The following is a 13,395-nucleotide window of genomic DNA, read 5'->3' as shown; positions in this document are numbered from 1 at the left end:
GTATCATTCATTGCTGTTTAAGAAAAAAAAAAAACCCGAAAATTTCTGCAAGATGGGGGATTTTCAATTCAATGGTATGGCAGCAACCTTTCCCTCCAATACTGAAGACTTGAGGAAAACTGCTTAATTTCACGGTTGCACTTAATACCAAGAAAGGACTTACATCCATTTATACTGGAACAAATGCCATCTTAAATTTGGTAGTTCTTATATAATCAGAACTTTTGTCAGCCTTGCAAGGTAGACCAAATAGAAAATAAAGCCAAGTGAGGCTCATTGTACTTTGTTCTACGATAATTAACAGAATCTTGCAAGTCAGAAAGTATACCTCTCCCCAATCTCCTTCACAGCCCAAGGACTTGGGAGGGTCCCTTCCGAGACCTCTTGTGCTGCAAACATTCCTGCCGTGGGCTCAGCTGCCTTTTATCTCACCTGGCTGCTGCCTCTTCAACCTGTCATTCAGCGGTCATCCCTAAATACCATTACCATTTTCTTACGGTAAAGACTCTTGCAGGAGAAGAAACCCCAGACCTTTAGTGAAGTCTGACCATCAATTTATCCTCTTACACAAAGTTTTGATATGTGCTTGTTTTGAGGGGGATGGGAGCAGATCCAATATCTGGAAGCTTTAGGATCAGGATGGGTTAAATGAAGTTCGGATTAAATCCTATCAAGATGGAGTTGGCAGTCATTGGTGATAATCTAGTAATGCTTGTCTCAGTAGTCATTCTGAAACAGATCATGGTCTCCCTGGAAGAAGTGACTCAAACCTACAAATCTTGGTTCCTACTCAATCAGCTGGGGGAAGCTGAAGTCAGAGGGATCTTCGCACAATTGAGGCTCTACACCAGTTACCCCAATCACCAACTCGGCCACTATAACTTGCTCTGTATGGGGCTTCTTTTGGAGATGACCTAGACCGTGATGACGAACCTATGGCACACGTGCCAGAGGTGGCACGTAGCACCCTCTCTGTGGGCACGTGAGCTGTCACCCCAGTTGAGCTCTGCTATGCATGCACACACGCCTCCCGTCAGCCAGCTGGTCTTCTGGTCTCTGCTGTGCATATGTGGGGGCCAGGGCACATGCGGGGGGCATGCATGTATGTGTGGGGAATGGGGCACATGCGGGAGCCGTGCGCACATGCACAGGGGCAATGCACATGCAGAGCCATGTGTGCATGTGGGGGGCATATGCGGGGGCGCATGCACATGGTGGGGTGCGTGCACCTGCAGGGGGTCGCACACGCATTGCATTTTGGGCTGCGTGCATGCGCTTTGGGCACTCGGTCCGGAAAAGGTTAGCCATCCCTGACCTAGAAGGTACAACTGGTACAAAATTCAACAGCCAGATTGTTGGCAGGACATACCCAGTAATATAGAATTCTTTTATTAAAGTTGCTTCATTAGTTCCAAGGTACTTTCCACCACCACCACCCCAAATCCTAGTCATTAACTTTAAAGTTACTGAGAGTTTGAATTTAAATGCTTGGAAACATAATTTTTTCAAATAAAAAAAAATAAAGCCTATGTAGCACACTACAATATATCAGGTAATGCCTTGTCAAAACAAAATCTGGCCATTGCTGGGCCAAAGCGTTATTCATCTAAACTAATCAAAACCCTCTGAAAATACAATATAAATGTATTAAGCATGCAAACTACTGTGTACACTGAATTTCCAGCAAAGCACTGGCAGCTTGCAGAGCAGACCTGTGGGAAAGCAGAGCCACAGATAATATATCCTTGGCCTGCTAGATTTCAAAGATACGGGAAAGGGAAAGGCAGTGTAAATTATAGCATGATGTTGGAATCTTTTCGATCAAGCCATCTGGATAGCTGTATTGCTTATCCCTTCCTACTAGGTCAGCATTGTAGCTCTAGGGCCAGTAAATATCAACAATTTAAATTAAAGGACCACTGAGCTGTGACTGATTCTTCCCTCTGGGGTGCTATTCAGGGTTAATTCCGCTTGCTGTAAATTATTTCTTACAAGGACAATTCGGGGAGTTCATATGTAATGGGAAAAGGGGAGGAGGGGCCTCTCATAGATTTGCGAAGGATTGCAGCTCATTTGTGAGTTGCACACTTATCACAACACGGTGCATTCTAGTCACTTAGATAGGAAGAGCCCGTTGAGATCCCCCGTTTTGTGAGATATTGGCCAAACGACAGACCTTCTCTGCAGCAGCCCCCACTTTCCGGAGCTCTTTCCTCAGAGGCACATACAGTCTGTCCTTTGTTTGTATTTCCTAAGCAAGACAAATGTCTATGGAGATTCTCAGTCATCCAGGTCTTGTCCCAAAGCTGCTATTTTTAAGCAGCAACTGGGCTTTCTGGTTTTTCTTTGAAGACATTTCACTTCTCATCCAAGAAGCCTCTTCAACTCTCACTGGAGCATGGGGAATGGAAGGATTTATACTCCTTGCAGACAGCTGGTCATTTGCATTCTTTTAGTGGGTCTTTTAAGGTCACCTGGAGGTTTATCTGTGTCATCAGGGTCATCTTGAGTGGTGCAAATTGGTGTGAAGTCTTTTTGGAACTGTTGAAAGGACTGTGTGGTAGATTGGAAATAGATGATGTGGTATCCCTCCCCCTTCAGGGGAGCCAGATGACACAGATAAACCTCCAGGTGCGCCTCAACGATGCTCCAAAACAATGCAAACGACCAGCTGTCTGCAAATTCTTCCATTCCCCACCATCCAATCAGAGCTGAAGAAGCTTCTTGGATGAGAAGTGAAACGTCTTCAAAGAAAACCCAAAAAATCCTCTTGAAAAAAGCACCTTTGGGATAAGCAAGGCAAGGTTGTCCCAAATGATGGGATGATTGAGAATCTCTACAAAGTTGTGTTGCACCAGTAAGGTATCAGCTTTTAGTGGGTTTTGACTGAGAACATGTATCTTGTATATGTAAGCCTTGTATGTAATTATATTTCCATATATTGCAGAGTCGTTCAGGACTGGGTAGAAAATAAATACATACATATTGTATTCAATATGGTGTATTCAATATGGTGTATTCAATATGGTGTATTCAAAATACATTGAAAATAAACAATTTTCCTTTTCGGTAAAAAATAATTGTTTGAAACAATGAAGACATTTTTTATGCTCACTTGCTTTTCTTTTAACTCTCTTTGCAAAAAGTGCTTTAAAGTTCAATAATTTTATTTTTTAGGCATATTAGAAATTTAACACAGAATAACTGAAAACAAGCACCAAAACAGGACATATAATTTTTCAGAATCTTTTTAAAGGTAAAAAAAACCCCTTTTAAAAAAAAAAACAAAAACTTTTAACATTTTTAAATAATTAACTTCGTTCATAAAGGCTTTTTATGAGAACAGGTAACTTATTAAATCTTAAATACACTTTTTTTCCAAAATAAAGGCCAAATAAAGGCATTAACAACAGAACGTCTTCCAGCATGAATTTAGGCATTTAATAACACCAACTTATGCAACTGGAATAGAGAAGAATTTTTCCTGCTTATAGCTGGTTGATCAGATTGATCAATAATAAGTGATGATCTCACCTAAAAGGGGGAAATTAAGAAAGAGGTTAGTAATAAACCACATTTTTATGCAAGTAAAGTAAGTGTTTATTGATTACCCTTTGGCCCATATCAAGTAAAATAAGAAAACTGAGTAACTTTTAACTTTCTTAGATACAGTTACAAATATAAAATACATTAACCTTTTCTTTAAAATTCAATAGTACAGGTATTTCTCAACTTATGACCACAATTGAGCCTAACATTTGTTGCTAAATGAGACATTTGTTAAGTGAATTTTGCCTCATTTTACTAGGTTTCTTGTCCCAGTTGTTAAGTGAATCACTACAGTTGTTAAATTAGTGATATGGTTGTTAAGTGAATGTGTCTTCTCCAATGACTTTGCTTGTAAGAAGGTTGCAAGAGGTCATCACATGACCCCAAGATACTGCATCCGTTATAGATACGGCTCAGTTGCCGAGCATCTGGATTATGATCACATGATCATGGGAAAGTACAGTCGTAAGCTTGAACTATGGTCATAAGTCACTGTTTTCAGTGCCATTGTAACTTTGAATGGTCACTAAATGAACTGCTGTGAGTCAAGGACTATTTCTATAGTATTTCTATAGTCATAAACAGTGATGAAATTCAAAAAAAATTACTACAGGTTCTCTGGGCATGGCAGAAGGATACTTGCAAAATCTCCATTTCCCACCCACTCCAGGGGAAGGATACTGCAAAATCCCCATTCCCTCCCCATTCTGGGGCCAGCAAGAGGTCATAGTCATAGTCATAGTCACTTTATTTGTATGCCGCCCTTTTCCCTGGGGGGACTCAGGGTGGCTCACAGTTCAAAGGGGAGGGGGAAGGACAAACAATTTACAACATAAAGACACTACATCATTTAAGAACACAACAGTCATACAATTCGAGTGGGGTTAGAGTCTTTAACCCCAGGCCAGCCGGGACAGCCAGATTTTAAGGGCGGCGCGGAAGGTCTGGAGGGTGGTGAGGGTCCGAGTTCGTTCCAGAGGGTCGAAGCAGCCACCGAGAAGGCTCTCCTCCGGGTAGTTGCCAGTCTACACTGGCTGGCTGATGGAATTCGGAGGAGGCCTAATCTATGCGATCTTATCGGTCTAGTGGAGGTAATTGGCAGTAGGCGGTCTCTCAAGGTGGTATTTGCTGGTTCTTCAAACTACTCAAAGTTTCTGCTACCAGTTCTCAGAACCTGTCAGAACCTGCTGAATCATAAACAGTTCTAATTATCAAGAGCCACAGTGACGCAGTGGTTAGAGTGCAGTACTGCAGGCTACTTCTGCTGACTGTAGGCTGCCTGCAATTTGGCAGTTTGAATCTCACCAGGCTCAATCAAGGTTGGCTCAGCCTTCCATCCTTCCGAGGTGGGTAAAATGAGGACCCAGGTAGTTGGGGGAAAGATGCTGACTCTGTAAACCACTTAGAGATGGCTGTAAAGCACTATGAAGCAGTATATAAATCTAAGTGCTATTGCTATCAAATCCCAAAATTAAAACTTCATTTTTTTCAGTTTCAAGCCAAAGTCCAAAAGTTGTCTTCACGTACAAAGTTAAACAATTTTTCATTTTCAGTCCTTTTTTTCTTTCATATATTTATCTTTTGTAGAAACAGACAGATACAACTTTTTTATTTTTAGCCCATCATCTTTGCAGTTCAAGCTCAAAGAGGTTTTGCTCATATATTAAAGCAAGATTTAAAACTGGGAACAAAATCTACCTGGGTCCATTCGTATGACTTCTTATACCACGTGGGAGGAACAGCTTCACGAGGTTTTGATTTGCAAATCAAGCTGAAAGAGGAATTGCAAATAAAAGAAAAATTCATATGAATAATATCCCTTCAATGGAGAGCAGATTAATAGGAAAACAATAGCACTTCAAATGCTGAAAGGATGTCACACAGAAGGTCAAGACTTGTTCGGTCTCATTCCAGAATGCAGAACAAAGTACTCACGTTATAAGAGAGCTGATTCTGAGTAATGGTTTTTCTTTTTTAAAAAAAAAATCTTAACAATAAATGAAGTTTAACAGCGGAAATAATTATTCAGAGAGTGATGCTTCACTAGATGTTCTCAAGCCATCTAACTAATTAGATTTGGGCTCCTGGAATAAACAGAGCGTTGGGCTTCAAAACCGAAAAGGTCATTTCCAACTCTTAAGATTTTATCATTCTGTATTTTTTTGGACCTAACGCTAAAAAATAAAAAGTACAGGTAGTCCTCCACTTACAACAGTTCGCTTAGTGACTGTTCAAAGTTACAACGGTGCTGAAAAAAGTGACTTATGACCATTTTTTCAGAATCCCCATGGTCATGTGATTTACATTTGTATGCTTGACAATTGACTCACATTTATGACGGTTGCCGTATCCCGGGATCACCTTTTGCAACCTTCTCACAAGCAAAGTCGATGGGGAAATCAGATTCACTTAATAACCATGTTACTAATTTAACAACTCCAGTGATTCACTTAAGAAATGTGGCAATAAAACTCGTAAAATGGGTTAAAACTCATTCAACAAATTTCTCACTTAGCAACGTAAATTTTGGGCTTCAATTGTGGTCATAAGTTGAGGACTACCTGTAAAGGGTTAATGCAAGATATATATCATATGCTTGGAGCCGATCAAGTGATCTATGACTCAGAACTATTGAGATTTCTTTCCCCTGTATCAGCTTTTTCTATTGGGTGGTCTCCATATGTATTGGGTTGTAACTCTCAGCATTTATAAGAAAGGCGGGGGGGGGGGGGGGAACGTTGAAAGGTATGAATAGGAGGGAAATGGCCTTTAACAAAATCCAGAAGCTCCACTTCTAAATCTATACCAGGTAGTCAAATTATCGCACAATCTAAGGTTAATAAAGTAGCTAGGGCATGGGTCCCCAACCTTTCTGGCTCCATGGACCGGCAGAGAGCAGAGAATGGTTTCACATGCACATGCCGGCTACTTTGCACAAATGGAGCTTTGCATGCTCATACACTGCTTCCGTGCCCCGGTTCCCAACAGGCTGTAGACTGGTAGCAGTCTGCACACCGGGAGTTGGAGACCCCTGAGCTAGGGTGGTAGGTACTTCTCTCTCCTTGCTTCCATATCCTAGCAGCTCAAATACCAACTGGAAGAATTTATTAAGTACATTCTGATGATAGAGACATTTTTAAAATTATAATTTTAGTCACAGTGTTTAAACTCTGCACTAGCCAGGTATATACATATAATTATGTGCCATTAAGTCAGGAGTGATTTTTAGTGATCGCATAGGTTTTCTCCATGATGAATATGGATGTATGGATGTATATACAATATATTTACTGTTTGTGCCTCTGTCTATCTATCTACTCATCCATCCATAGAAAGGAAAGCTATGCTGGCTATTTTTAGAATGTCTTATTGTGTACAGGAACTCGATTGCTACAGATTCTTTCTCTGCCAACTCCTTCCTCTCTAAACTCTGCAAAGTAAAGCAGTATTTGTATTCTAATTCATTCTGTCTAGACATGTGTTTTTCAAATACATAACTTCCTCTTAAGTAGTGAAGACACATAAGACATACAATTAACTTAAAATGCAGATATATGATTTGGCTATGATTTTATGAAGTCATTCCCCTCTTTATTTTTAATGCACTTTAGGATCCTATTTTTTTTTATAATCCTATTTTTTTTTTAAAAAAGAAAACTACAGAGCAGGTAAACTGGGAAGGAAAGTAAACCATCCATTCAATTTCTCCTTGAAAGATAGTTTTAACATTATTCCTAGAATTGCAGAATTGCAAAGGTAAGAATTTTTTTTCTTGCATGCTGTTATTGCTTGTATTTTTCATACAGAGGAATCCAACAAATATGCATCCTTACCTGATCAGAGATTGTGCTGAGAACAAGGCAACAATATTTCCACACTTCCTATCATAAAACCTGAAATTATTCTCTTTCAATGTCTTTCTATTTTGGGAGATTTGCACTTCTGATTTGTCTTTTTTTAAGGCATCAGAAATCACGGGCTACTTACATTGTAGCTAACTATAACTTCATACAAACCAAGTGAAACTCAAATGAACGTTGTATCCAGATGTGAACCTTAATATTATCCCATTGCACTTCTGTCTTTATTGTTTGTGGCATAGTGACGTACAATCTATACAATGTGTTCGTATTCTGCGTTGATTTTTTAAAATTTACATTACATCCCAGCGGATAATGACAGAATATGCTTCTTCAACTCATCTCAGCCTCTTTCCACTGCCACAACACATAAAATTATAAGCACAGCTCTTTTACACAGTCGCATGCACTTAATTTCTTCCGCTTTATTTCTCCATCCATCCATTTCCAAATTCCAGCACTTCCAACTGCAACAAGTGTGTGTTTGTTCTTTTCGAATTCAAGTCTATAAAACTAACCCTTTCACCCCAAATGACACACAGTAGAATTGCCTATTAGAAGGTGGCTGTTTCTCTTCTATCCTCAAAACTTTCTCAATAGGGTTTTTTAAGCTCCGTATCATTGGAGATTTCCACTACCAACATAGGCTTTCATAATTAAATTGATTCAGTCCACTTATATCTAAAAGAGTGTTAGGAGAAATAAATCACTGGTTGATACTAAAAAATGACAAGATCATCTGGATGCTCAATAAAATTGCTGTAGAGAACTGTTCTGTCCCCCCTTCTCCGCTCGTTAACAAACGGCAAGCAGGCAAACTTAAAAGGAACTCTCTTTATCAGTTCTCGACTCAGACCGGCTGTGAGCCCAAAAATAGCGTAAATACAGTCTCTGACCAGATAACAGAATACAAAACAAATCTCTCCTACGGCAACACAAGTTGAACAAAACAAAAGCAAAGCACTTCTTCCAAAGTCTCTACGAATCAGGGCTACAGAAATCAAAGCACTTCTCCAAGTGTATCTTCTTGAATCAGGGTTACAGAAAACAAAGCACTTTTCCAAGTGTATCTTACATAAACCACGACTGATGATCAATCAATGTTGAACGAACCAAGGAACGTTGACTCCTGCGACTAGGGCGTGGCAGCATCCGTCCTTTTATCTCCAAAACACCACTAACGAGACCCAGCTGCATTGTTAATCTTGCATTCCGAAAAGACTCACAAAAGACTGCTGCTGAGTCACAACAGAGAACTATCCATACAGCATATGAAATGGTCCACTTGAGCCTGTTTTATATTATTGGTGATCTGTAATTAGATCGTTCCACATATTTTGATGAAAAACTAGCTACAGGGTTTTAAAATGCATTGATGGGACTACACCCTATAGTTTCCCAGGTTTAAATTGGCATCTTTATTGAGATAATATATAAAGAAAGAGCAAAAAACAAAACAAAACCAATCACTGCTTTCATTCTTTCCATTTCTGGCTTCTGTATTTCTCCAATACAAAACTTACTTTTCACTCAGGAGTTTAAGACAGCAGAGATAGATAGCACTTCCTTAGAGAAAAGGTGAAGGTGATTGGGGGGGGGGGGGAGAGACCTATTAACCAGCCTTCCTCTAGGCTTGATTTAGGCTGACAGACTCTGGCTTCCAATTGGAAGGACTCAAGTAAATTGTCCTTCCCACTGTAATTACTGAAATGCCCCCTCCAGGGTCATCTGCAGCAAGCCAAGATTTTGTTAAAATGACAAAGCATGTGTCACAACATCACAATGCAAGCTGTACTCCTTATGCATTTCCATGTGACATCTGGGGCACAAAAGAGGCAGAGTTTGCATCATGATGTCAGAACTCATTTCATCATGTATCTCTCCTGTGAATGCCCGTAGCCTCTTCCCGTACAATTTACTACATGAAACGTGGAGCCGGGGTATTTTGGCTCAAGGCTAATATGAGGGGGAAAAGCTAAATTTCCAAGGAGCCTTCCTTCTTTAGACATTATACAAAGATGCAGCCTTGTGCATTTTTCTCTGGGTTTAGAGACTGCCCAATTATAGCAAATAGGGATTAATATAATTATAGCACATTAGACAAACAAACAGCCACATTTGTTTGTTCACACATGGCAATTATGAAGAATAGAAACAAACTTTAAAATATTGAAGAGGTAAAGGGAAAAACATTACCTTAAAAGCTTTTCGCGAGCTGTATTCTGCAATTGGGCAATTTTCTCAGGGTCAAACTGCAGCAGGCCTTTTGGTTCATCAGAGGCTAATTTGTTAATATATGTCCTCAGAATGTTTATCTATGAAGATAGTGATTTTTTAAAAACAAAAACAGTGGCAGTCAGCAATTATGTTTTAAAAAATAAAATAAACTTTTTAGCTTCCAACAAAAAGCATTTACTTGATTAGATTTAGATTCAACTTTCAGCCTATTAAAATTTGAGATATCCAGATTCTCTGGCTAACCTCCAGCCATTAAATCATTGATTGGACTGGGGAAAAATCATAGAAACTGAATTCCGAGGCATTTGGAATGTCCCAGATTCCTCTTAAGAGAAAGACCATACAATTTAATCAACTCATGTTACCGCCTTAAAAAGAAAAAGCACATGAGCCTGGTTCAGACAGAATAATTAATCAAGATTTTTAAAGCCATCTCTGTTGAAAAAGTTAATGTGGCCTAATTTGTGCTATTTTTCTTTCTTTCGCTTCAATCATATCAGATTCTCAGAGATCGCCTAGAGAAATCCTGCAGTTTTCTTCGTAAGGTTTTTCAGAAGTGGTTTCTTCTTCTTTCTCCTAGGACGGAGAGAAAGGTCACCCAGCTGGTTTTGTGCCTGAGGTAGGACATTATACTAATCCAAAACCTAAAGACATCATATTACAGATTCAGCATCTGTCAAAGCCCGAAGGCCAGATCCAGCTCATGGGGTGTTTAGATCTGGTCCTCAGAGATGCCCTGTAAAAAGCGAAGGTCTGCGGTGCCTCTGCCAACAAAAGTAGAGGTTGTGAGGGCCGCATGCAGTTCCCCCCGCTCCATTTTTGCTGGCAGAGGACTGCAGGAGGCCATCACGGTCCAAAACAGAGTTCGCGAGGGCCGCATGTGGCCCTCCCAAGTGCCGTTTTCACTGGCAGAGGGTAGCAGGAGGCTGCCTGAGCCGAAAACAGAGCTCGGGAGCCCTTTTTGCTGGCAGAGCACTCAGGCACCACAGGCGCCTCTGACACATGACATCAAGTTGGCCACGTCCACCCTGGCCACGCCCATCCCAGTTTCCCAACGTCAAATACAATCCTGATGCAGCCCTCAATGAAATCGAGTTTGACAATAATCTTACTTTCAACAATTTGCAATATACTAACAACTTGCCTTCACAAATGGTCCATTAAACTGCAAATAATCATACTCCCTTGGAACTATGTGACCTATTGTTCCAATGTATTTTGGGCATTTCAGATTGGGGGTTAAATTACAAAATATTGTATGATTTCCAAACGCCAAACTTTTCCACTAATAGCAATTTTCAATTTTGCAACTGCAGACACAAGACCTAATTCTCTGCACTTCTGATGATTCAGATTATTTCTGACTTTACTGCCCATCAATATTATACGGTATACATCAATTAAATGAAACTACGTTTAACTGGTATTTTTAATGGTTTGCCATTAAAAGGTCTTTAGAAATTTGTAATCTGCAAGTAGCCTAGGATAGAGCTCAAGAATATACCCACATTCCTGTTTACATAAAGGCAGGCATCAATTAGATGCAGGCAATCTGCCAAGGAAGCTGTTAAAACATTTGGAAGGCAAACTGTTATTTCCCCTTCAGGGAATGAATGTTAATGTTTTAAAATGTAGTATTTTATAAGCTAGCGCATACATAGGGAAAACTGAACAATCAATCAATTTTAAACAGATTTAAATGCATAGTGTGGACATCCCCAAACAGTTGTTAAGTCTGAGCTGCTTTCCTGATTCAAAAACTCAAGAAAAAGCAGCTTGAAAGACCAGAATTGGCATCCAGCACTCTCTAGTGGGGCCCTGGTAATCTAAGTGGGTAAAGTCAAATGTTTGAAACTTTAAAAAAAAATATGTCAAAAATTTAGGAATTTTAAGAATCAAACCGGTATCTTAAGACTGGCAGAAACTTGATACCATCACTCATTTTTTCCCCCAAAGAGGGAGGCTGAAATTAGGGATAATTCCGCCTCTTAAGCTCCACACGTCCCCAAAATAGAGGAGAAAAAAAATGGCAATCATTTCAGCCCATTTAAATAACATCACAATTTCATTAGTGAATTTCCCTATCATATTACCAAATACATTTGTTTTCCTTTTCCAAGAGTAGCATAGACATTCAGAAAGTTTTCTTATGTCATCATTATTTTTACTAGCCTTTTTTAACTCAAAAAAAGAAACCCAAATAAAAACTTACTACAAACTCCTAATTTTTAGGAGCTGAATAATAAATCGGAAATGGATCAGCTTCACCCGATTACCTCCGAACAGAGGCCCATTCATAAAACTGTTTGTAGTTTCTATAACTCCAACAAAATCTAGGAGCTACTTGGCGGAGATGCTATAGTTCTTCAGCTTTGTTACTTTATTCTGCTGCAGATCTAAGATTCAGAAAACAGTTACATAATACTATGCCTACAATATCTATAGGTTATAACCAAGCAATCTTGTTTCACAGAAACCAGACAGTTTCTTAATTCTGAAGAAGCCAGATTCATTCCAAGAAAACCAAGGAAGTAGCTTAAGATGTGACATTCCAATCATGTGCTGGCATAACATCTGAAAAGCTGAAGCACATTTTACCTGTGTTATGTCATCTGCATCAATCTGCACATCAAATGCAAGTTCCATGTCATGGTCTTGGAGGACTGGGCTTCCCAGAGACTGGTTCCAGCCCAAACCACATAGGACACCTGTGTATCTCGTTCTGCTTTCATCAACCCTGAAATAACAACATTATTAATAGTAAGTGTAAGAAAATATAGCACCTATGCCTGATACATGTTATAACAGTCCTATACAGACATAAGAGTTTGCATCATTACATCATTTCCATAAAAGGAAGAATTCTTTCCATTTGCAGAAAGCTTTTTTAACTGGTTCCAGTTAAAATGATGGATGAATTGAGACCTTCCTTATTCCATCATCACGTTCCTAGCCCCACACTGCCCTCTCCCATCTCCAATGAAAGCAGATTTCCAGGGGACGCAAAGAAAAATGAGAGTAGAAGCATTTTTTCCCCAGTGATTCCCAAGTTCCTCCTTAGAAATGTTCACATACCTGAGGTCTATCACAGGAGCAAACAGCATGCTCAGTAATGCTGGGAGTCCCGGGATATGAGGCATGAGAGAAGTTTCCTTTAGCATCATTACTGAGCCTATCACCACAAAAAGCAAAGTATTATGATCTTTCAAAACAAAAAAGTCATACAAATAGTTATAGCTTTGATTAGAAATATAGTGTAGGCAGGAAAGATTATACTGCCTACTATAAACCTGGGGTGTCCAACCTTGACAACTTTAAGACTTGCAATTTTAAGACCTATAGATTTCAACTCCCAGAATTCCCCAGTCAGCATAAATACTTGGACAAAGCACTTTTTTACCTGTTGCATTTACAGATATGGAAGCAGCAACCAGTATTTGTTGAAATGCATTCTCAGGAGCATCAACTACAACCACAGAGTTTACGCTCTCCTTCTCTACCAAGATTGTTCTAAAGGATGGGGGGAAATTCAACATGATTTATTATTATGAGAACTTTTAAAAGTCCAAAACTGCAATATTTTGTTGACAGTCAGTTTACTAAAAATTTCCCAAATGTTTAAAAATAAATACCGCTATCACTATTTAAAAATTCTCTACATACAACTATTACATAAACCGCAGAGGACAGAAAGCAGAAAATAAATAAAAAGGAGGAGTGCTTCCAGATGGAAGAATTCAAAGAACTA

At 39.4% G+C, this 13,395-nt stretch overlaps 1 protein-coding gene across 1 annotated transcript in view; it reads right to left on the bottom strand.

Annotated features, from left to right (window-relative positions):
* Positions 1-3,281: 3,281 nt before the first annotated feature.
* Positions 3,282-13,395, bottom strand: part of TDRD9 (tudor domain containing 9) — an 87,517-nt gene continuing 77,403 nt past the window's right edge. Inside the window, exons 32-37 of the mRNA XM_087704742.1 lie at positions 13,048-13,157; positions 12,723-12,819; positions 12,246-12,384; positions 9,606-9,724; positions 5,248-5,320; positions 3,282-3,534 (exon numbers count right to left, since the gene is read on the bottom strand). Coding sequence (XP_087560868.1) covers positions 3,433-3,534; positions 5,248-5,320; positions 9,606-9,724; positions 12,246-12,384; positions 12,723-12,819; positions 13,048-13,157 — 640 coding nt within the window. The 3' untranslated portion in view covers positions 3,282-3,432. The remainder of the gene's footprint in view (positions 3,535-5,247; positions 5,321-9,605; positions 9,725-12,245; positions 12,385-12,722; positions 12,820-13,047; positions 13,158-13,395) is intronic.

The sequence above is a fragment of the Thamnophis sirtalis genome, unplaced genomic scaffold (assembly GCF_051295495.1).
Source record: "Thamnophis sirtalis isolate CommonGarterSnake01/CBP01778 unplaced genomic scaffold, rThaSir2_p1.2 scaffold_1, whole genome shotgun sequence".
NCBI lineage: Eukaryota > Metazoa > Chordata > Lepidosauria > Squamata > Natricidae > Thamnophis > Thamnophis sirtalis.
Note: the sequence above shows the minus strand (reverse complement) of the source record. Positions and strands in the feature narration are given on the sequence as shown.